Below are 25,554 nucleotides of genomic sequence, written 5' to 3' on the forward strand. Positions count from 1 at the left end.
ACATTGTTCTACTCAGTTCTCTGGTGTCTCAGTTTTTGCCATTGTGAAGTGTGTCCAAGCCCCTCAACTGAGAACAGTATGCGCCTCTCCCAAATTCAGAGCCAATGGAAAAACCAGACGGCCAGCCAGCCAGCTGCATTATCGCATTTTGTCTATGGCATGCTGGCAGTGATGGCTGAGCCAGCATTTATTGTCCAGCCCTGAGACCCTTGAGAAGGTGGGGTTAGGCCCCTTCTTGAACCACTGCCATCCTTCTGGTGAAGGTGCTCCCTTAATGCTGTTGGGGAGGGAGTTCCAGGATTAGACCCAGTAACTGTGATTGATTTCCAAACCAGGATGGTGTGTGGCCTAGAGGGAAAGCTCCAGGTGGTGATGCTGTCCTGTTCCTGGCAGCAGAAGGCACAGGTTTGGGACATGCTGGAAGAGTAGCCAGGGTGAATATCTGCAACCCATTATCTAGGGTCATACAGCAGGGAAGCAGGCAGAGGTTGATGGGTTCTTCATCAGTAAGGGTGTCAAATATTACAAGGAGAAGGCAGGAGAATGGGTTGGGGACGGATAGTAAATCAGCCATTGTCAAATGGCAGAGCAGACTCGATGGGCCAAACGGCCTAGTTCTGCTCCTGTGTCTCATGGTGTTCAGCCCATCTTATCCATGTTGCCTACAGATAACTTTTAAATGTGGCTGCCTCAACCATTTTTTCTGGCAGTTCATGTCAATGATACTTGCTGCTCAGGGTAATGAATTGGGGTTGGGGGGGAGATGTCACTGAGGCAGACTACTTTGTTCTAGGTGACGATGTGCCTTAAGAACTTTGTTGGAGCTGCACTCGTCCAGACAATTCACTGGTGTTTTGGGATTTGAAAGGTGTTAAAGGGTTGCAAGTCTTCCTTTTCCTCTATTGCAAAGGTGTAACAGCTTCATTAATCACTTTGCAGAGTTCTTGAACCAAGTGGAGGAGAACCCATTCGTGACGCTTCGGAAAAATGGTGACGTCCACGCCTTGGATAACCCAGAGTACCACAATGTCCCAGAGGGGTCAAAGACCATGGAGGATGAGTATGTGAATGAACCCCTCTATCTCAACACATTTGGCAATGTGGTTGAGAACCCAGAGTACCTGCAGGACAAGATTGCCATATCGGAAAATGTTGACAAGGCCTTTGATAACCCTGACTACTGGAATCACAGTTACCTGTCCAAGGGTACCATGCACAATCCTGAGTACCTGCAGGAGTACAGCACAAAGTTTTTTTACAAGCAGAATGGACGCATCAAACCCATCGTAGCAGAGAACCCTGAATATCTCTCAGAGTTCTCACTGAAGCCAGGAACAGTGCTGCCTTCATATGGACAGCGTAATACGGTGGTGTAACCTCCGGAAACCCAGCTTCACTGGACCTCCTTGTCAAACTACAAACAGCTATCCTCAATAATGACTGGAAGGACAATGTCCAAGGTCACAGTACTAGCAAACTTTGTCTGAAATGAAGGAGAGTTGGATTGCTAGAATTCAGCCCTGGTCCAATTCGATCTTTCTAACTGGTACCCGTTACAAAGCAATATGGTTACAAACAGGAAAAAAAACTGAAGGATTGCTGTGGAAGTACCAAAAATGTAGATCTTTGGGATTCTCTTCTCCTGCAGACCTTCGGCAAGACAGATCGGAAGGTTACGGTCAAGGAAGAGAGTGCAATAGGCTGTCGATCGGTGATGGGGAGGAGGGTGGGTGCGGCACACAACATCGAGAGTTGATTCTTAAAGAAAGCTTGTCCAATTAAATGTAGACTTCTAATTTGAACAAAAATCCACAAACCCAGCCACTCAGTAAAACTAAGGTACAGAACTTTTGATTTGGGGTCCCACTAATTGGATTTTCTGAACTACTATCTTATCCAGGTATAAAATGTCAATGGGGCAAGAATGACAAGCACCCAGTACAGGGAGCTTTTCCATCACTGGCAGATGAGGTGAAATGCTATGAGCCTACCAAACTCAGTCTGGGTGCAGGAACCAACTTGGATGGGCCTCACCTGGGCTGGTGGACCTGTAGCAAGCACGCCTTGTTGTCAATTGACCCTTTCGGCAGACACTAGCTATTCAACTGAACACTACGGCAAGCTCCATTTTGAAGGTGACTTTATTATGTAGCAGACCTCTCAATTCTCTTTTGTACTTAAATATAGTTTAATAGCAGGTAACTTTTGAAGCCTTGGAAAGTAGGGCCATTCTTAATTCTTAACTATAAATTGAGGGGGATGGTTTTGTAATTGAAAAATTAATGGAAGGGTTTATTTGCCTTTGATAAGCACACATCAGCACTGCCAATCGTGTCTATTACTAAAAGTTGATATTGTAAATATCATGATTATGCTGCTTTTAATAGGCCTCATCCAACGTCGCTTTACTTTCACGTGCACTCGAGGCATAAGCTCTTTTGGGCATTACTGGGGTCACTAGAGCAACACTTACTTAATTGTATTTCTTTTTTTGCTCAGCGGGACTGGAGTTCAGGGGCAGGCTGCCCCAAGTTACAAAGATGTTGGCCAAAGGTCGAATCTGACCGATCTGCATTGTGTTTGAATTCAGTCAGACAACAAAGCAGGCCAGTCTGGAGCACAGTTGACACACACTGGCTGACTCGGGCAATTGCACCTCGGAGGTTCTCAGCATCACCCAGGCTTGTACATCTTCGCAGAAAGACAGTGAACTCAGCTAATCAGCCCATTTATATCTCTCTCTGGAAATGATGAAGTGTTGGTATCTCAAGGTGTCCTTCCCCGCAGTGTTAAGGATAGCTGTTCGCTCTTTACAAAAGCCACAAGGTTAATCGGAAATTACTTGAATGATTACTACTTGGCTCTGTAGCATTGCTCTCCGGAAACATTACCTTACAAGTTTTCCCAAAGGCTATCTGCGGAAGCGTTGAACACAGAAAGAAACACAACATCTATTTACAATCTAGGTCAGTCAATTCCATCAACAATTCATAGTTAAGAACTTGAAAGAATTTTATTTTTCCTTTTTTTAATGCTAACTTTCGAGATTCAGTTTTTTTTTTGTCCCTTAGCCTTGACACCTTATTTAACCTGCAGTTAAGTGTTTCGATTGAAGTGCAATCATTGAAGCACAATCGTGGCCTCCACAGAAAGTTGAAATGGGGATACTCAAAAGACAAAAGATCTATTTTCTTTAGCAGGGCTGATGAGATTTCTGTATCTGATTGGACTAGTAGAGGAATAGTAAGTGATATAGCAGCTGGATGTTTTCTGCTTGATTTGCTTTCGGACACCAGTGGCCTTGGTAATGAAGTATGACTCCTATAAAGACAGTAAAACGATGAGGGGTCAAACTCAAAGCTGGAGACCTCTCTACATTGAGCAATCCTGTAAGTTCAGTTCGACAGTGAACGATGGAAGCAAGCGATCTGCTGGACAAAGTCAATGGGTTGAGCAGCACCTGTGGAAGGAAAGGAGCTGTCAATTTTTAAATTCTTTTGGGGGGCGGTGTCAAAATCCTACATCAGGACCGATAGATGCTGATTAACACTGAGTTCCTCCAGGAGATTGTTTGTTGTTCCAGATACCAGTAACTCTAGTCTCTCATGTTTTCACTGACGGGCAAAGACTTTGTGCATACACCTCATTTTGGATATGAGCTCCAAGAGCACTAACAGCGTTGGGATCTCCTGAAAGAATTTACAAAATTGGGTTGAAGTTGAAAGTTGGACTAGAGCATTTCACATATTGCTGCACAGGATCTGATGGGCTACCACGACAAAGCACATGTAGTGTTCAAGCTGACTGTTGGGAAGGTGGACAGATTTTAAAGATCTTCCCCATCGGCAACTACAGAGCAGCCACAGAGGTGAGGAAAATCCTAGGGTAGGATGTGTTGTCATCTCCATATGTGTATGACCACCCCCTTCTCTGTCCATTGCCCCAATCAATGGCCCTTCAATGAACGTCCCTTGCCTCTGTGAGGTGTGGTTCGGACGATAACAGATATGTTAGCATCTTGCACTGAGGCACAGGAGAAATAGTCAAGAAAGGTACCCATAGTAAAGAAAAATACGTCTGGCCGAATCTGTGAGTCAAACATCAATGTCACTCTTAAATTCACTTCTCTTAGCTGATTTTCCATGGGTTTTGCTCCTCATTTCTTGAGTCTGATGAACAAAATTGCACTTTATGTATTCAGTTATTTCGGTAACTGTGACATATGGTGACATCACTGGGTGCGTGGTTGTTGCAGGGAAAATGTTGACTGCATTATGGTGAGTCACATGGAGGCTAATATTCCAACGTGCACTAATCGACACAGAATTGATTGCTAACGTGATCTAACTCAGAGAAATTACAGAAACATTGGCAAATGGATCCAACTCCTTGAGTTTTCAGTCTCAGATTGTAAGTGGCATTTCTTGGCACAAGTCATAAAATTACTGTCAGCAATTGCAGACACAAAAGGATGTGTTGGTTCTTTTTTCCTATCCAATCATAAACACAGAGGCATGTGATTGAAACATGTCATTCAGAAACTGACAGCAGAAATGTTACTTCTGGATAATTTTGTAATTATAACCTTACCTAGGGATATCTGGCAATAACACTGGCTTTCACTGAGGTTTGGAAAGCTTTGCAGATTTATCGGGATAGAGCTGATCACGGTGAGGTTTATTGGACAGAACTTTCAAAGAGCTAGTACAGGCATACGATGTGTTAAGTAGCCTCCTGAATGACATGAAGAAGTGAGCATTAGTAAGTGCACCAATAAAATTTAGGAAATTACTGTGTCAAAATTCCATGCTCTCAATTTATACACAATGTTGAAGGCCACTCAGCCCTTTGATCTGCTACCCCATTCCTTAAGGTAATGACTGATCATATTGTAATCTTCATTCCCAACACTCAATATGTCAATAGATTGTGACACCTCTTGTCACCTGTCAGCTTTCCAGTGGCTCTGTTTGCTACAGATGACCACTTTTATCACCACGGTGTGTTTGGGCACAGGTACGAAGGAAACAGCAGAAGGAGTGGACTGATTAGTCCTTAGTATCATCTCTGCCATTCAATACATCCTGGATGACCCTCTACCCCAATACCATATTCCTTTCCTCTCCCTTTCACCCATTCTTACATATATTTGTCAACTTGGCCCCCACAACCCTCTGGATGAAGAAAATTCTCTTCATCTCAGTCCTACATGTCGTATTCTGTGGTCCTTCTCCCCACCCCCAACCCCAACCAGGGAGAAGGTCTTCCCAGCACCTGGCCTGTGGGTGTCTACATATGAGACGAAGACCACACTTCATCTTCCAGTCCTGCCTTCCCTTTGCAGCACCCCATTACAGGGTTGAAAGCACAGAAATGAACCCCTCAGCCCACCGCGTCTATGCTGACCATTTATGCCTTGCCTATTTCTACCAAAGATTGCTTCATCCTATCCATTTTTTAAAAAACTCCCTCTGTTACCCCTATTGTGCCCATTGGGGAGGATACCCAGCTGTGCTGCATGGTTAGTGTAGCTTTTGATTTCCTGAGAATCAAGAGCTAGAGGACATAGGTTTGAGGAGAGAGGGGAAAGCTGAGGCGTGTCCTTTAGTGTCAGAGAAAGCCTGGCAGCTCTTTGCAGGAGACCAGGCTGAGGCTCAAGGAGGTATACACCCTGTGTCGTTAAGCATATCCAAAGCTCAGACGTTCATAAAGCAGTGATGTTGCTGGAATTTGGGGAAGTGAGTTATGAGTAGCTTGGGACTGCTAGCATTCGAGTGTAGGAGAGGTGTAAGAAATCATGAGAGATACACGGACCTTTTCCTGGGGTTGAGGAGTCGCAAACTAGAGGCTGGAGGTTTAAAGTGAGAAGGGGAAAATTTAGCAGGAACCTGAGGGGCAATTTTTTTACCCAGAGGGTGCTAAGTTTTTGGAACAAACTGGCAGGGCAGGTACACATTCACTGGCTGCTTGAACGAGGGCATGGATATGAAAGATGTAGGGGGAAATAGGCCAAGTGCAGGCAAAAGGGACTAGCTTAGGCAGAAATCCCTGTCAGCAAGGACCATTTGGGCTGAAAGGCCCATTTCTGTGCTTTATGGCTCTGTGGCATTCCCCTCCAATAACCCTTCACCCCTAATCAACATTCCATCAGCAGCCGTTCACCAAAGTGCAATCTGACTTCCTTGATCTTTGAGCTCCAACCTCAAAGAATTGAAAATTCCCTGGAACTATCAATAATCAGTCATACTGCCCAGAGTTCGGAAACATTTTGTCGGCTTGACCTTAATTTATATACCATTTAGCCTGACTTTACTGTGAGTTCTCAGATTCAATTTACAAGAGGCACATTTAATTCCAGAGAGGAATGTCATTGATGTATAGCGAAGAGTTTGTGAGCAGTGTTCATGTGAACAGCTTGGCCTTTCAGATAATCACTGCTTTCAACATTGTGATGCCTGGATGAAAGTCCTGGTCAACATGAGCATATTTGATTCATCTCACAGTAAGTCACTGTGAGGCATCCTCGGGCCGAGATAAGCCGTGATCAGAATGCAAAATATTAATTTCCTTCTTGCATTTTCAACAGCTGCATTATTGTGTAAGCGTTTATTGCACTCACCCATCGAAACCAGCGGATGGGTAGGCATGATGTACGTGACAACTGCAGTGGCCAGCCCGCCCAATAGATATCAATCCTGACCAGGCAGGCAGGCAGGAGGGCCTGAAAGAGCTGTCAGTGACCCTCCCAACGTAAGCAGATCCAGGTCCAGTCATGTCACCTGTCTGCGTCTGCCCCAATAAAATGACCGGCTAAAAACTTCTTGCATTTGCAAGCAGTCCACTGGAGGAGCAGCAGGCCGAGCAGCATCTGTGAGGGAGAAAGTGGTGGATGATGACGTCAGAGCATCTGACATAGTCCTGAAGAGCCATGGAAGGACTGATTGCAGTGCCAAGAAGTTAACCGATACACCTAAAATAAGCCTTCCTTTCCCTTATTCAGTAATGAAAATGGTTTATTGGCATCGTGGTCACTTCAGGCAGCCAAATGAACATCAAGAAAAGTTGATGTCCTCAGCCAGACTTGCTACCACAACCACATGTCCTTCCTCAGTACTTGCCTTCACTGTTGCCGATCATCCCACCTCAACTGAATCCACCTGTCACCTGCCATCTCTACCCCACACTTTCTATTACCTTATTATTTTGACTATTTCCCCTCTATTTTTCAGTCCAGATGAAGGATCTTGACATGAAATGTTGAATGCCCATTTCCCTCAGCAGATGCAGCCTGACAGTGCAAACAATATCTCTCTATAGTATTGTCTAAATCAGTAACGGGAAGTTTTATCCCAGAAAAGAATGAAAATCCTATCAAAGCTAAGACACTAAAGAAATAGGTGTAAAATTTCTCCACACAGATTTCTTGATTTTCAAAAGCAGAGCATTATTTTATTATTAAAGTTGTTGAAATAAATCTTAAGCCTGAGTGATTTGCCCAAATACTGAAATCTATTGCAGTGTCCAGATATTGTTTTAAGTAGTTTCCTAATTGTTACAAACACAAAAAATCATGTGGAATTCAGGTTATATAGACTTCGCTGCTAGATAAGTCTCATGATCTAACTTTCTGCTGTCCGTCTTTGGTTGTGAAGGGGTACATACATTAAATGCTAGTGATTCAGATACAGATTCATTATCACTGATTTAGTTGACATGCAATTTGATGTTTTGAGCAGCACTACAATAAAAAGATGTAGAGTTATTAAAATTACACAAATAAACAAATAATGCAAAAATATTAATAATGAGGTGGTGTCCATGGACCGTTCAGAAATCTGATGATAGACGCTAAGAAGCTGTTCCTGAATCATCGAGTGTGGGTCTTTAAGCACCTGTACCTCCTCCCAAATGGTAGTAACAAGAAGAGGGCATGTCCGGTATGGATGATTCCACATAACTTGTTGTGTTTAATTAATTTGTGAATTATTTTAATGCACAAACTCTTTGCTTGAGGATCAGACACTGGAAATTAAATTTATTAAACTTTGCCTTCCTGTTTAAATATTGTCTGTGGGCAACTCTGGTGTTTAGTTACCAAGTTAGGATTGGTCAGTGCGGCTTGCAAGTAAACAATTATTAAAACCTTTAACCAGTTTCCAATTAAGGTAACTTGGAGTTATAATAGAGCACTTTATCAGTAAGAATGGCTGTTTAAAGATTAAAGATGAGCTTTACTTGTGACATGTGCATCAAAACATACATTAAAGTGTGTCATTTGCATCAAATTACTGTAAATCAGCGAGGGTTGTGCTGGGCAAGTGTTGCCACACTTCCAGCACTAACGTAACGTGTGCACAATTCCCTAACCCTAACTGTATGTATTTGGAATGTGGGAGGAAACCCAAGCAGTCATGGGGACGGTATATTAGCTCCTTATAGACGGCGGTGGATGGGAATTGAACCTCGATCGGTGATCGCTGACACTGTAAAACAATGTGCTAACTGCTAGGCTACTGTGTCGCCCCACCACTCAAACCTCCTCCTTCTCAACCTCCATATTCTCCTTAAAGTTCCAAATAAATATCAGGTCCAAACCTTAAAGAAGACGATTGGGCAATTCCCCCATGAATCACGCGGCAACCATGTTACCATGAGCGAGCGGGCTGCTTTTGTGCACAAACGTACACAATGAAACTAACCTTCACTTGTTTGCTAAGAAATAATCCTGCTGTAATCAAGAGAATTTGCTGTAGTTTTGATCATGTGTTGTGTTTGTTTTAATGCACAGAGACTTGGTTTTAAAAAGCTTTTGTCTGCTGTAAATCCTGCCCTAGCTCCTAACCCATTATTTCTCAGTCCATGAAGTATTTCCCAACAGGTCAAAGTGACTAACAAACAACAATCTGGTCTGCGATATTTATCCTTTGAGAAGATCACTTGGTGCTTTGCACTTGGTGTGTATACAATTAACTCAAGATAATTTGAATGGAAAATTCCAAAGATAAAATATATTTTTGGAATGGCCACAGCATTGTGAAAAAGCACTATAGCTACACTTCGTAAAAAGGTATTTCTTTTTGATGAGGTCACCATTTGTTCCCTCGGCCTTTGTTGTGCAGCAGGATAAAGAATTGACTAATTAATGAAACTTTGAGCAAATATTGATACTGAATTCATGGAAAATGTGAATAGTATTTTTTATAGATTGTTAAAGAAATGGCTAGATGCATTTGTAAATAAGGGAGACTCTTGCTTTTAATTTGTGGAATTGTTTTATTTGAGACATACTTGTTCCTTTAGAGTTGTTTTGTATATATATGTATTTGGATTGTGGCTTTTTTTAACTTCACAGCATTGTAGAACTGCTGATGATTATGTGTTCAGCACTAGTTAATGTGGTGTTTTAACATTTTGCGCTTGGCTTTAGCTATAGAAAGCCTTAGCTCCGTGTCTGTTGTCTGATTAATTAGCTTTTGGAAACACAGCTTAAGACAAATAATTGTATTACTCACCTTCACAGAACCAATAACTAACTTTGAAGCTATAATTCTCTTCAGTCTCTAGTTTAGCTTCTTAAGCTCTTTTCGTTCAAATGGCAACGTTCATTCCTCCCCTTTGTCTCTTCTGTGCTCATTCGCACTGCAAACCTGCCTCCTAACTTTTATTTGAGTGTTTAAGTAAAATGATGCTGTAAAACTGGTTATATTGCAGCAAACCACAAATCAGCCATCATCTATACTGTACAATTTGAAGACTTCTTCGTTTTTGTTACATGAATCTGTCAAAAATATATTTTTAATTTAATATAAACAAACTTAAATAAACTGTGAACCATGCTGTCTGTGATGTTCTTATAACAGTGGAATCATCATAACAGATAAAAGATCAAAGCTAGTGTTGGAATTGTGTGAGCACTTGTATTCTGTCCAATTACATTGGAAGGGGAATATATAAATGCAAACACGTATCTGAGGCAGAAAGATAATAATGTATGAGCAAGTTTAGGCTGCATATAAGCAGTACTCCCTTAGCTTTGACATCATGACACAAGTGTCCAAGAAAATTTTCTTCGTTGTTAAAAAATGTTCAACAGTTGAAATTATTCCCTTCTCCAGATGTAGCAAAGGCTATCTACACAACACATCAAGGTGGTCTTGGTTATAGCTGGAGGTCAATTTCATTTGCAGAACAAACCGACTGTGTTACACAGCAATGGCATTCATGTGAGCGAGGGCTAGACACTTCAACTCAGTAGTTTACTGGGTTTGAAATGTTCCAACAATGCCACATCACATGGTGAAGTGAAGCATTTCTTGATCAACTCATTGATGTCTAAAGATTAATACAATTTGCTATCTAAAATTATGCATGCAATGGCAGCTTTTAGATTTTAACAACATTAGACACTGGAAGACACTAGACATTAAATCTCATCTCAGTGCCAATATCCCACATATTCACTCTCTTGAAGTGGAATCTGAAAAAGGAGCGACTCCAGGCATCTCTCTGACAAGAACAGGTGGAAGCAAACTTGTGTGCTTGTTTTCCAAATAGATGGTGTCGAACAAATGAATGAACCCTGCAAGTGGCTTCCTTCAACTGTTCCTCGTTGTAAACGCTCTTTCTTTTCATTGTATCAATCCATTGTGTTTATAATCACGGTCATGCAAAATGGAAACAGGCTCTTCAGCCCTCTAAGTACATCCTAACTATTGAACTCCTATTTATGTTCATCCTACACCAAGTCTCCTCATGGTCCCATCAACACCATCCACCTACACACCAGGATCAAATAACCTCCTAACAGTGAACAGTTAACCCACCAAACCATAGGATGTGGGGAAAAATTGGAGCGCCAAGGTTAAACCCACATGGTTCACAGGGAGAACTTGCAAACTCCACATAGACAGCACCTGAGGTCAGGATTGAACCTAGGTCACCGGAGATATACTACGAGTTCTACTAGCCATAACACACTGTTGCAGATCCCACTGAAGTCAATGGCAGAGCCATCCAGTTAATTATCCCATGAAGAAAACATAGAAACCAAATCTGAACATGGGTACTTATTCCCCCGACAACAATATTATTGAGAGATAGTAAAGTACAGTCCAGTATTCCCAGGTTAATAATCCCAGATTTACACTTTCCCACTTGGCCGATATGCAGAGCTCATTGGTAACACCTGGAAGCACTTGCTTGAGTTGAGTCTAGGTGCAGATTCCTGGTCATGAAACCAATGGCTGGATCAAATTTAAGGGGACCTAAGTAGGTTCTCTAACAAAGCCCACAGCTGCTAACACGAACCAGCAATCAAGGTTGCTTTAACACGCCTCTCAACAACAGCATATACCATTGTTTGGGAATTCAGCAAGACAAAGAACTTCATCGAAAAAGAAGCAAATTCTCTCATAATGAGAAGGAACTGGAGAAAATGCAGTGGAAAAAAATATTGATACACAACAAAATAAAGAGGCAGCAGAAATTAGACAAAAAGCTGATCGATAAATTCCTGAGGAAATATACATCCCTGAAAAACATGAATAAACTAGACAATAATAAAAATCATTGAGCAGATAAGGGCATGTATAAAACTGAAAGGAAGATGAATACACATAATGTGCAGATAATTAAGGATGACAAAGGCATGCAAAAACTGCAGGAAGGATTTCAAAAATTGCAATTTAGCAACACAAAATGAAATTTAGAAAAGAAATTCTCAATAAATCTTAAAGAAGATAATATTCTCCAGACTGCTGTTAAGAAGGAATCATTATGGCCACCAACATATACACAAGAAATAATGATGGTGAAATGATACAAATATTTAATAGTTATTTTTCCAATGGGATTAACTATTTGGATATGATGTAGAAGAACTAATAAACATGACATGAATATATAATAAAATGGTGATATAATTTTTAATTAATCAGGGAGTATGAACCCTATGCTCTTGATGGATTTTACTGGTGGATGCCTAAACAAGTTAGTAAAGTGATAACAAAGGTATTTCTGTGCACATGAAACAATTCATTAGGGAACGAATATAACACCAAGGATCTGGTGCATTGCAAATGAGATCCCTATGATGCATAAGGTTAAATTATCTCTGGAACTATAGATCAATTTGTTTAACCTTAATGCTAAGGAAGATAATAAAATTTTTATTCAAATATGTAATGGGAAGTCATCTGGGCATTGAAAACAGAATAAGACTATAGCTAAGACTCTAAAAAAGGTTGTTTTTGAGGAAATCAAATTCTCCTTTTTAATCATTGTGTTGTGCTTCACACTGTGCAAAATCAGTTCTTGGGGATTAAGTGGTGTAAATGGTGGGGTGAAGGATTGACTATAATGGAAGCATGGCGTGAAACAGGATCTGAAAGGTTCCTGACAAGACTTCACGCGATTCAGAGTTGCTAAGCAATCATTTGGAGGGTGGGGGATGAGAGTCAACTACTGCTCCTTAAGGAGATGTAGCACTCTTATCAATAATGTGGGGTGGGGGCACAGTGGCAAAGCAGGCAGGGCCACTGCCTCTCAGCTTCAATTCCTGACCTCTGGTGCTGCCTTGTGTTTTTCCAGGTTATGGCTGAATGCTCTGCTTGGTACAGCTGGTAGCTCAATTGGCTACTGTAAGTGGTTTCAAGTGTGTGTAGGTGAGGAGTAAGATGTTGGGGAACTGACAGGAGAGTAGATTTTTCCAATTTTTATCAATGCGCCATAGAACACATCCCATATGGATGCATCACAGTTTGATACGGCAACAGCTCTGCTCGTGACCATAAGAAACTGAAGAGAATTGAGGACACATCTCAGCTCATCATGGAAACCAGCCTCCCCCTCCATAGGCTCTGTCTACTCTTCTCACTGCCTCAGTAAAGCAGTCAACATAATCATAGACACCACTACCTCAGACATTCCCTTTTTTCTCCATCCCCATTGGGCAGAAGATACAAATGCTTGAAAACAGGTACCACGACGGTCAAGGACAGCTTCTACCCTGCTGTTATAAAAATGACGAATGGCTCCTTAGTGACGAATGACCCCACAATCCCAACCCATCATGATCTTGCACCATGATGTCTATCTGCACTGAACTTCCTCTGTAGCTGTTACACTTTATTCTGCACATTATTATTGTTTTACATTGCACTACCTAAATGCACTGTGTAATGATCTTCTCTGAATGAATGGTACACAAGACAAGCTTTTCACTATACTTGTGAAAATAAGTACAGTGGAAATAACACTGTATTTGCAGCAATACAAACCATTGTCATAGAGTCATGGAGCTCTACAACACAGAAACAAGTGATCTTGTCCATGTTGAACTATTATTCAGCCTAGTCCTATCTACCTGTATGCAGACCATTGCTCTACTTGCCCCTCCCATCCATGTTCTTATCCAACCATCTCTTAAATGTTGAAATCGAACCTGCATCCCACTTCCATTGGCAGCTCGTTCCACAATCACCACCCTATGAGTGAAGAAGATCCCCCCCACTTTCACGCTGAACCCATGACCTCTAGTTCTAATCTCACCCAACTTCAATGGAAAAAGCCTGCTTGCAGTTACACTGTCCATACCACTTGTAATTTATCAAATCACAACATCATTCTCCTACACTCCAGGGAGTAAAGTTCTAATGAGTTCAGCCTTTCCCTATAATTCAGCTCTTCAAGTCCTGACAACATCTGTGTAAATTTTCTCTGTACTCTTTCAGACTTATTGATAGATTTCCTGCAGGTAGGCAACCAGAATTGCATACAATATGTCCATATTGGGCCTCACTATCATCTTACAACTTTAACATAACATTCCAACTCCTGTACTCGGTACTTTGATTTATGAAGGCCAATGTGCCCTAAGCTCTCCTTTACGACCCAATCTACCTGTGACACCACTCTCAAGTAATTATGGACCTGTATTCCCAAGTTCCTCTGTTCGACATCACTCTTCAGTGCCCTACCACTCACCTGGATTGTCTTCCCAATCTGCAGCATCTAACACTGCAATAGGCCACCACATAGCATGCAGGTTAGAGCGATGCTGTTAGAAGTCAGAATTCAGTGTTTTACTTTGGTGCCCTCTGTGAGAAAGTTTGTACATTCTTTCCATGTGTGCGTGAGTCTCCTTTGGGTACTCCGATTTCCTCCCACAGTCCAAAGACGTAACGGCTAGTATGTCTTTAATTTATGTCACTAACTGGTCATTGTAAATTATTCCGTGATTAGGCAAGATCACAAGACAAAGGAGCAGACGCAGGCCATTCAGACCATCAATCCTGCTCCATCACTCCACCATGAGCTAAACTATTCTTGCATCTGTTCCACTTTCCGGCTTTTTCTCCATATCCCTTGATACCCTGACTAATTAGATACCTATCAATCTCCTCCTTAAACACCCTCAATGATCGGGCCTCCACAGCTGTATGTGGCAACGAATTCCATAAATCCACGACCCTTAATCTACAGATTAAATCGGAGGAGTGCTGGGCAGAGCAACTCAGTGGGGCGGAAAGGGTGTGCTTCGTGGCATATCTCTAAGTAAGATAAATGAATAATAAATTCCATCTGCCATTTTTCAGCCCATTTTTCCAGCTGGTCTAGATCCTGCTGCAAGCTCTGTTAGTCTTCCTGGCTATTCACTATACCCCCTTCTGTGTCATCCGCAGATCTGCTGGCCCAGTTTCCACACATTATCATCCAGATCGTTGAAACAACAACGGGCCCAGTACTCATCCTTGCAACACAGCATTAGTCATGGGCCTCCAGTCAGAGGGAAAACCATCTACTATCACTCTCTGGCTTCGCCCACAAAGCCAATGTCTAATCCAATTTACTGCCTCATCCTGACCGCCAAGTGATTTCATGTTTTTTCGGATCAAAGTTAGGCCACTCAGTCCGTTGAGTCCACTCTTCCATTCCATTATCCCTCTCAACCCACTCTCCTGCCTTCTCCCCATAACCTTTGATGCCCTGACCAATCAAGAACCCAACAACCTCCATTTTAAAGATACTCAATGATGGCCTCCACAGTCATCCATGGCAAAGAATTCCACAGATCCACTTCCATCTAACTAAAGAACTTCCTTCTCACCTCTGTTCTAATTGGGCGCCATTCTGTTCCGAGGCTGCTGCCTCTGGTCCTAGATTCACCCAGTATAGGAAACATCCTCTCCACACCCACACTATCTAGGCCTTTCTATATTCAATAAGTTTCAATGAGATCCCCTCATTCCTCTAAACTCCACTGTGTACAGGCCCAGAGCCATAAAACGCTCCTCATATGTTAAACCTTTGATTCCTGGAATCATCCTTGTGAACCCCCACTGGATCCTCTCCAATGCCAGTGCATCTTTTCTTCGGTAAGAGGCCCAAAACTGTTCACAATACTCTGTGCAGTGAGACCAATGCCTTATAAAGCCTCAGTATCACATCCTTGTTTGTATTCATTTATTTAATGATACAGTGTAGAGTAGGCCCTTCCAGCCCTGAGAGCCATGCCATCCCAGCATCCCCACAACCCTGAATGCACAAATAGCCCAACCAGTATGTCTGTCGACAGTGGGCGGAGAGCGAAGCACCCTGGAAAAACCCACGTGTTCCACGGGGAGGATGTACAGAGACTCCTTACAGAACGGCACCAGAATTGAACTCTGAACTCTGGAACTCCCTAAGCTGTAACCAGTAAGCTACAGTCATGTGTAATTTAATCTACTCGAAATAAATGCTAACATTGCACTTGCCTTCCTTACCTCCAACTAAACCTGTAGTTTAAACTTTATGGAATCCTGCACAAGGACTCACATCCTTTTGCACTTTTAATTTTTGACTTTTATCCCCAATTAGAAAATAATCTAAGCCTTTATTCCTTCTATCGAAGTGTATGACCATACGCCACATTCCATCTACCATTTCTTTGCCAGTTCTCCCAGTCTGTCCAAGTCCTTCTGCAGACTCCCGCTTCCTCAACACTACCTGCCCTCCACCTATTTTCATATCATCTGTAGACTTGGCCACAAAATCATCAACTCCATCATCCAAATTATTGACATATAATGTGAAAAGAAGCCCTCCCAATATGGTCCCCTGTGGGTACCAATAGTTATTGACAGCAAATAAGAATAGGCCTACTATATTCCCACTGCTTGCCTCCCGTCAGTCAGTCAATCTTTTATCTACACTGGTATCTTTCCTGTAATATTAAGGGCTCTTATCTTGTTAAGCAACCTCATGTGCGGCACCTTGTCAAAAGGCTTCTGCTAATCCAAGTAAACAATATCCACTGAGCCTTCTTGAACAATCCTGCCTGTTACTTCCTCAAAGAATTCCAACAGATTTGTCAGGCAAGATTTCCCTTTAAGGAATCCATGCTGATCAGCCTTCAAGTACCTTGAGAATTCATCCTTAATAACAAGGAATGTAATAATGGCAATGCTACGAATGTCATGAGGGATTTCAATACGCAGGTAGATTGAATCCTGAGAGGCAGGATTTATGAACATTCGGAGAGGTATAATATGATTAGGAGTAGTCAGCATGGCTTTGTTAAGGGCAGGTCATGCCTTACGAGCCTGATTGAATTTTTTGAGGTTGTGTCTAAACACATTGATGAAGGAAGAGCAGTAGATGTAGTGTACATGGATTTCAGCAAGGCATTTGATAAGGAACCCCATGCAAGGCTTACTGAGAAAGTAAGGAGGTATGGGATCCAAGAGAACTTTGCTTTGTGGATCCAGAACTGGCTTGCCCACAGAAGGCAAAGAGAGGTTGTAGACGGGTCATATTCTGCATGGAGTTCGGTCACCAGTGGAGTGCCTCAGGGATCTGTTCTGGGACCCTTACTCTTCGTGATTTTTATTAATGATCTGGATGAGGAAGTGGAGGGATGGGTTAGTAATTTTGCTGATGACACAAAGATTGGAGGTGTTGTGGATAGTGTGGAGGTCTGTCAGAGGTTACAGCGAGACATTGATAGGATGCAAGACTGGGCTGAGAACTGGTAGATGGAGTTCAACCCAGATAAGTGTGAAGTGGTTCATTTTGGTAGGTCAAATATGATGGCAGTATATAATGTTAATGGTAAGACTCTTGGCAGTGTGGAGGATCAGAGGGATCTTGGGGTCCGAGTCCATGGAGGCTCAAAGCTGCTGCACAGGTTGACTCTGTGGTTAAGAAGGCATACGGTGCATTGGCCTTCATCAATCGTGGAATTGAATTTAGGAGCCGAGAGGTAATGTCGCAGCTATATAGGACCCTGGTCAGACCCCGCTTGGAGTACTGTGCTCACTTCTGGTCGCCCCACTACAGGAAGGATGTGGAAGCCATAGAAAGGGTGCAGAGGAGATTTACAAGGATGTTGCCTGGATTAGAGAGCATGCCTTATGAGAATAGGTTGAGTGGACTCGGCCTTTTCTCCTTGGAGCAAAGGAGGATAAGAGGAGACCTGATAGAGGTGTACAAGATGATGAGAGGCATTGATCGTGTGGATAGTCAGAGGCTTTTTCCCAGGGCTGAAATGGTTGCCACAAGAGGACACAGGTTTAAGATGCTGGGGAGTAGGTACAGTGGAGATGTCAGAGGTAAGTTTTTTACTCAGAAAGCGGTGAGTGCGTGGAATGGGCTGTTGGCAACGGTGGTGGATGCGGATATGATAGGGACTTTTAAGAGATTTTTAGATAGGTACATGGAGCTTAGTAAAATAGAGGGCTATGGGTAAGCTTAGTAATTTCTAAGGTAGGGACATGTTTGACACAACTTTGTGGGCCGAAGGGCCTGTACTGTGCTGTAGGTTTTCTACGTTTCTATGTTTCTATGTTTCTATGAGTAAATCATATAAATCCTGCAACCTAAGAGAGGGAGCTTGTAGAATGCCTTTGAGATGGCTACTTAGAGTAGCTTGTAGTTGAACCCACTAGGGGAAAGATTATTTTGGATTGGGTGTTGTGTAATGAGCCAGATTTGTTTAGGGAGTTTAAGGTAAAGGAACCCTTAGGCGAGTAATCTTAATATGATAGAATTCACTCTGCAGTTTGATAGGGAGAAAATAAAGTCATCTGTCCAACCACTGAAGTCAGGGTATCTGGCCAATAACTTCCTCTCTTCTGCCTCCCTCCCTTCTTGAAGAGTGAGTGAATTTTGCAATATCCCAGTTCTCCAGAAGCATTCCAAGATCCAGCGATGCTTCTAAGATCATTACTAATGCCTCCATAATCTCTTCAGCTACCTCTTTCAGTCCACCTTGACCAGGTGACTTATCCACCTTCAGACTTTCCACCTTCCCAAGCACCTTCTCTATGGTAATTGTAACAACACTCACTTCCTCCCCCCAATGCTCTTAAATTTTTGCATATTGCTAGTGCCTTGTACAGTGAAGACTGACACAAAATACTTACTAAGTTTGTCTGGCATTTCTTTGTCCCCCATTATGACCTCTCCAGCATCATTTTCCTGTAGTCCAATATCTACTCTCTCCTCTCTTTTACTCTTTATATGTTTGAAAAAGAAAACTTTTGGTATCCTCCTTTATATTATTGGCTAGCTTACCTTCATATTTCATCTTTTTTCTGCTTATGGATTTTAAGTGCTTTGCAATGCTCTACCTTCTTACTAATTTTTGCTATAGCATGTGCCCTCTCTTTTGCCTTTATGTTATCTTTGACTTGCTTTATTAACCACGATTGCATCATCCTCCCTTTAGAATACTTCTTTATCTTTGGGATGTATCTATTATGCACTTTTCGAATTGCCCCAGCCATTATCCATTATAGTGTCTTCTTTCAATGAACTCTGGCCAACTCCACTGTAATACTGATACATCTGACTTTATTTCCTCCCTATCAAACTGCAGGGTGAATTCTATTATGATCACTGACTCCTAAGGGTTCCTTTGCCTTAAGCTCCCTAATCAAATCTAGCTCATTACACAACACCCAGTCCCAAATAACCCTTTCCCTAGTGGGTTCAACCACACGCTACTCTAAGTAGTCATCTCTTATGCATTCTGTAAGTTCCCTCTCCTGGGATGCAGCAACTACCTGATTTTCTCAATCTACCTGCATATTGAAATCCCTCATGACATTTGTAACATTGCCATTATTACATTCTTTTTCTATCTCCCATTTTAATTTGCATCCTACATCTTAGCTACTCTACATGCACCTATATACAGTATAACTCCCATCGGGGTCTTTTTACCTTTGTAGTTCCTTAACCCTACCCAGAAAGATTCTACATAATTTGATCCTATGTCATCAATTTCTAAGACTTTGATTATATTTTTTACCAACAGAGGCAGCCCACACATCTTTGCCCACCTGCCTGTCTTTTCAATACAATGCAATCCTTTGATATAAAGCTCAAAACTATGATCTTCTTTCAGCCATGACTCAGTGATCCCCACAATGTTATACCTGCCAATTCCTAACTGCACTAAAAGATCATCTACCTTATTCTGTATACTGAATGCATTCAAATAGAATGCCGTCAGCCCTTTTCAATTTTGCCCCCCAAGTTACACTGCAACTCATCCCACTGACCGCAATTTTGCCTGATCCTTCCTCACAGTTTCACTATACAATGCATCAACTTGTGTACCAATTGTTCCACCCTCAGCCCTATCACTCTTGTTCCCATCCCCCAAATTGGTTTCAAACTCGCCAACAGCTCTAGCAAACCTGCCCATATGGATTGTTGTCCCCTTCAGGTTTAGGACCTGATGAAGGGTCTCAGCCCAAAATGTTGACTGTTAGCTCATTTCCATGGGTGCTGCCTGACCTTCTGAGTCTCTCCAGCATTTTGTGTGTTGCTCAACATTTGATAGTTTCAACGAGATCCCCTTCAGCCTGTTAAGTTCCAGCGAGTACAAGCCCAGGGCCATCAAATGCTCCTCATACAATAACCCTTTTTTCCAAGAATGATTCTTGTGAACATCCTCTTAACCCTTTCTAATATCAGCACATCCTTTCTTTGATGAGAGGCCTAAAACTGCTCACAGTATTCCTCACCATCACCTTATAAAGCCTCAGCGTTACATCCTTGCTTTTATATTCTAGCCCTCTTGAAATAAATGCTAAAAATGCATTTGCCTTCCTCACCACCACCTTAACTTGCAAGTTAACCTTTAGTGAATTTTGCACAAGGACTCCCGAGTCCCTTTGCACTTGATTTTTGAATTTTCTGTCCATTTAAAAAATAGTCTACTCTTTTGTTTCTTCTACCACTGTGCATGATCATACACTTCCCAATATCGTATTCCATCTGCCTCCTCTATACTCATTCTCTTAGTTTATCTAAGTCCTTCTGCAACTTTCTTCATTCAACACTACCTGCCCTAACACCTATCTTCATATCATTCACAAACTTGGCCACAAAGCCATCAATTTCATCATCCAAAATCATTGACACATAACTTAAAGAAAAGCAGTCCCAACACTGATCCACGTGGAATACCATTAGCAGCCAATCAGAAGAGGCTCCCTTCATTCCCACTCTTTGCTGCTTGCCAATCAACCAATGCTCTGTCCCAGGAGTTCCCAATGGGACCACGGACCTCTCAATTAATGGTAGTGGTCCATAGTATAAAATGGTTTGGAACCCCTACTCTATCCATGATAGAATCTTTCCTGTAATACCATGAGGTCTTATCTTGTGAGAATTCACCCTCTTGAAGGATGTTCTGACATCAGCCTCTGAGACAGAGTTCAGAGTCACCAGGTGCTACAGGAATTCACACCGGTGTCAATTTACTCTCCCTTTCAAAGCCTGCATGAAAGGCAGGTAGCAAAGCATCACAGCCATTCATGATGGTAAGTTTCACTTCGTAGGAAGTAATGGCCTGCCAACCTTGCCAGGGCTGATGTACATCCGATTCCATCTCTAACCTCAATCGGAATTGGGTTTTTTGCACTTAAAATAGCCTTCCTTAGGTCGTACTTGGACGTCTTGTATAGTTCCAGACCACCAGTCCTGAATGCCACAGATCTGGCCCTCAGCAGATTACGAACCTTCTAGTTCATCTACATCTTTTGGTTTGGATATGTCTAGTATGTTCCCAAAGGCACACATTCACCCACAAAGGTCTTGTTGAAGTCAGTGATGATTCTGCTGTATTCACTCAGATTCCTGTATGATTTCCTGAATATTGTCCAGTTCACCAACTCAGAGCAGTCCTGTAAGCATTACTCCTGCTCCCTTGTTGCTCACAACTGATCCCGTGATCTTTCATTTCTGCCTGTACACTGGGAGTAGAAGTACAGCTGGGTGATGGGACTTTCTAAAGTGTGGTTGTTGGACAGCACGGTAAGCGTTCTTGATAGTGGCATTACAGTGATCAAATGTATTGTTTCCTCGGGCTATACCTGTGTAGTTGTTGAGATATTTCTTCAATCTGGCCCGATTGAAATTTCCCACAATGATAGGGAAGACATCAGGATATATAATTTTGTGCCTGCTGATTGCATTGCCTGCCTGATGTTGTTCTGAGGTGGAATGTACACCACTACCGGGATGATGGAAGAAAACTCCCTGGGCAGATAAAATGGATGACATTTGACTGCTAGATGTTCCAGTTCGGGTGAGAAGGACTGAGATAGAATAACCAGTTCTGTTCCCAGCAGTAAGTTAATCATAAAGCATACTCCACCTCCTCTACCTTTAAAAGGCAGAGCTGTTCTGTCTTTGCAGAGAATGGTGAAGCCATCGAGTTGTAACACTGCATCCAAAATGGTGGGGGATAGCCACGTTTCCATGAAGTAAAGGACACAGCAGTCTTTGATGTCTCTCTGGTGATGCAATCTTGCTGTGAGGCCTTCAGTTTTATTTTCCACACATTGTACATTTGCTAAAAAGGGATAGTCAGGAATGTGGGTCTAAAGCCTGTGTATTGAAATCGTACTTACAGGTATGCCATCTCCACCTCCATTTCCTTAAGGGGGAACTGAATTTGCAACCCAAGTCTGCTGTCTGAGGTTCATTAATTTTGAGTATTAATAGATTTTTCTAAAGTCTTAAAATAATGTTACTTATGAAAGAACCCATGGCTGTGACTGTGGATTTCAGTTGTCGTAGTCTTAAACAGGAATATTTGACAATTCCCATTGGAGCTGCATGCAAACAGTCTCCTATTAATGGTGCCAACCTCTGTCATATGAATGGCAGCAGGGTTAAGAAGATATACTTGGCAGAGACAACTAGAAAGGGATGGTGTGGGGCAGGGGATAGTTGGAGATGATAAGCTGACAAAACAAACAATGGACTTGCAACAGTAGGTGCAAAAAAAGGTTTCTCACTTGTGGTGGCAACCAGGTCATTAATATTTGGTAACTGGTAATTGCTAATATTTTTTATTATTGTCACAGGTAAAGAGGTGCAGTGGAAAATCTTGGTCTTGCAAGGTATCTACACAGACCTTTCACCACATTAGCACATCAAGGGAAAAGCAATAACAGGATGTAGATTATAATGTTACAGTTCCAGTTACAAAGAAGGTACAGTGCAGGTGGGCAATAAGAGAAGTCTTTGATTATGATTGAATATAAAATAGCTACTAATAAATTCATAGGAAGTGAGGCAGGGAGTGGAAAGATTGTTGAACGTAGTACGACACCAAGCCCAACAGGGAGCCTGATTTCTGTGAGAAGAAATCAACAGGTGGACAAACTTTGCTTACGGTTGGCTCCAAAGAGGCTGGTTTGGGGGCAAAACTGGTGGGATAGACAGGTGGACAGGAATGCTCATTGTGCACTTTAGTTGATCTTCCACAACTTTACTTTCTCAGCCCACTCTTCACAGTCAGTCTTCCGGGTAATGGCAACATGTCACACATCTCCTTCATCATCTCCTTCAGAGCTGCCAAATGGCATTTACCCCGTGCTTCTTCTTCAATCAGTGTTCTGCTGTTGAACACTCAGAAAGCATCTTCCTTGGCAATGTTCAGCCGAATCAAAATTTATCTGTGGGCCTTTGGCAGCGTGATAGCAAAGGCGTGACAGGAAATGACCACGGCACTCAGAAGTGCCGCTCTCATGAAACATTTCTGAGGCAAAAATCTGCGAAAGAATGAAGGCAAACCACTGGTACACGGAGCAGTCAAATGAATGTGTTCAAACTGCCCAAAGTATTTCTGTTACTCTCTTCAATCACAGTTGGAGATAAATTTTGGAAATCTCGGGGCGGCATGGTGGTGTAAAGCTATTACAGTGACCTGGGTTCAATTCCTGCCACTGCCGGGTAAGGAGTTTGTATGTTCTCCGCAGGACCGCATGGGTTCATCAGAGGATCCCGTATCCTCTCACTTTCCAATGACGTGTGGATTGGTAGGTTAATTGCTCACATGGGTATAAACTGGTGGCACAGGCTCGTTGGGCTGGAAAGGCCTATTACCATGCTGTATGTGTAAATAAAAAAATCTGTCGAGACAGCTGAGGGTCGTACAATTATATCTTTGCTGACCATATTACTGAGTCAGTAAGTTGCATACAGAATTGTGTTGGGAAATAGCAACATCTCCAGAATGAATAACAAGGTCACACCGCAGATTAAACCCATAAACATCCAACACATAATAGAAGTGACAATAAAATGCCAATTTCATTTTAATGAATTGAATCACTGGATACAACAGTGTACACAGTGGGAAAGGAAGGTAAAATAAATACAGAAAACTCTGAAAATACTCAGCAGATCAGGCCACATAAGTGGGAAGAGAAACAGAGTTAACATTTCATTAAATAATGCAACCTTTGTTTTTAGTTACAAAAGTAAACCTCATTCATAAAAATTATGCACATGAAATACAAAAGACCATACTTGGCTTCATTTACATTCAGTTTATATTGTGATCAGTTCTGTGCATTTGTTGAGTCAGTAGATTCTTCACACAGAGGTCCCCATTTCCACTCATGTGGCCTCCGGGAACAAATCAACTTCAAGTGTTTAAGAGGCTTCCGTGCAGGGCTTGGGTCCTCAGTGTCTCGTGGCAGAAGAACTATAGATTGCAGTCCATCCCCATAAAGCAAAGCATTTTATGCAAAGCATCGTTTAGACTGCAATTACAGTTCTGGTCATCGTACCATGGGAAAGATGTGATTAACCTAGAGATGGTGCAGAGAGGATTCACTAGGTTGATAGTGGAACCGTACAGCTGTTACAATGAGAAACCTGGTGGCCTGGGACAGGCTTTCCTGGAATGAAAGAGGCTGAAGTGTCACCAAATAGATGTGCTCTATTAGAGATGCTTTGTATAAAATGCTTTGCTTTATAAAATTATGAGGGGCATGGATAGAGCGACAGCTTGAAAGTGAAGAGAATCAGTTTAAGGTGAGAGGGGAAAGATTTCGAGGGGCAGGTTTTGCACACAGAGGGTGGTGTATAGAATGAATAAACTGCCGGGGTAGTGGCAGACATAGATACAATTACAACATTGAAAACATGTTTGGACATGGATAATAGGAAAGGTTCAGCAGAACTTGGGTCAAATGCAGGCAACTAGGATTAGCTTAGATAGACAACTTAGTCAGCATGAATAATAAGGACCCAAGGTCCTGTATAACTGTGAATGTGTATGAACCTATGCAAGCCTTTTCGCTGGCTGCACCAAGCTTCAGAGCATCCTGGAACATGCACTCCTGCAGCCTAGAATGTGCCATTCCACAGCAATGCCTTGCAAACATCTCATTGAGCTGGAAGACCAATGAGCTTTGGGCACACCATAATGTGCCCAATACCAAATTGATGACCTTCCAGCAGTAGTTGATGCTTGCCTTGTTGTCTACCCCTGGGAACAGCTCACTTTCCAGAGTCCTCCTTTTCACAGGGGCTCAGAATGAAAGCCTGGACATTGACAGGTGCAACCTAAGGCTGACTGGTGCAGGGGCTGTTGGATGTTGCGTACAATATTAATGCAGTAGGAAAGGTAAGGAGAAAGCATACTCTCTCTATCAACATGGCGAATTACTTCAGCTTAAATAATCCAGTGATGGGGTGAGCTTCTGGCTTTAGCCTGAGCCTGTGTTGCAATGTGATCAGAAGATCCCACTCTAAAGTCACCATTACTAATCACATTCATCAGAGATTCACCTCTCCAACCAAACAACATGACTGTGTTTTGGGCAGGAATTGTTCCAGAAGAAGGCACTGTTGAACTAATGGAAATGATCATAGATTCCTGTATGGGTAGTACCGCATGACACAGCTCCCTCCTGTCACCTTTTACACCATTTCACCAAATTCCACCTTACGGATACTGTAACGTGGAGAGAAAATATTCTGAACTATCACGTTCATTATCAACAGAGATCCAATCATTCTTGGAAGCGCAAGAGAAAAGGGATACGGTATATTGCAGGAAAATGGGTTTGAGGTAAAAATTTATCCTGTTACCAGTTTATTTAAGCTGAAAAAGATCGCCACACTAATTGAGAGAGCAAGTTTAGGCATTATGTTTCATACTGCCTTAATCTTGCACGCAACACCCTACACTTTGATGCAGGGAGAGTAGGCCAGAGGGACGTCTGCTCCTATTTACTTCGCCTGCTCCCATGATGC

At 42.3% G+C, this 25,554-nt stretch overlaps 1 protein-coding gene across 9 annotated transcripts in view; it reads left to right on the top strand.

Annotated features, from left to right (window-relative positions):
• Positions 1 to 9,837, top strand: part of LOC132392867 (receptor tyrosine-protein kinase erbB-4-like) — a 942,732-nt gene extending 932,895 nt beyond the window's left edge. For 8 of the 9 annotated variants that reach the window (XM_059967363.1, XM_059967364.1, XM_059967366.1 and 5 more), the window contains one exon: positions 940 to 9,837. In XM_059967363.1, coding sequence (XP_059823346.1) covers positions 940 to 1,376 — 437 coding nt within the window. In that variant the 3' untranslated portion in view covers positions 1,377 to 9,837. The remainder of the gene's footprint in view (positions 1 to 939) is intronic. The other variant, XR_009511679.1, reaches the window with a different exon arrangement.
• The last annotated feature ends 15,717 nt before the right edge of the window (positions 9,838 to 25,554 follow it).

This window comes from Hypanus sabinus, chromosome 4 (assembly GCF_030144855.1).
Source record: "Hypanus sabinus isolate sHypSab1 chromosome 4, sHypSab1.hap1, whole genome shotgun sequence".
NCBI lineage: Eukaryota > Metazoa > Chordata > Chondrichthyes > Myliobatiformes > Dasyatidae > Hypanus > Hypanus sabinus.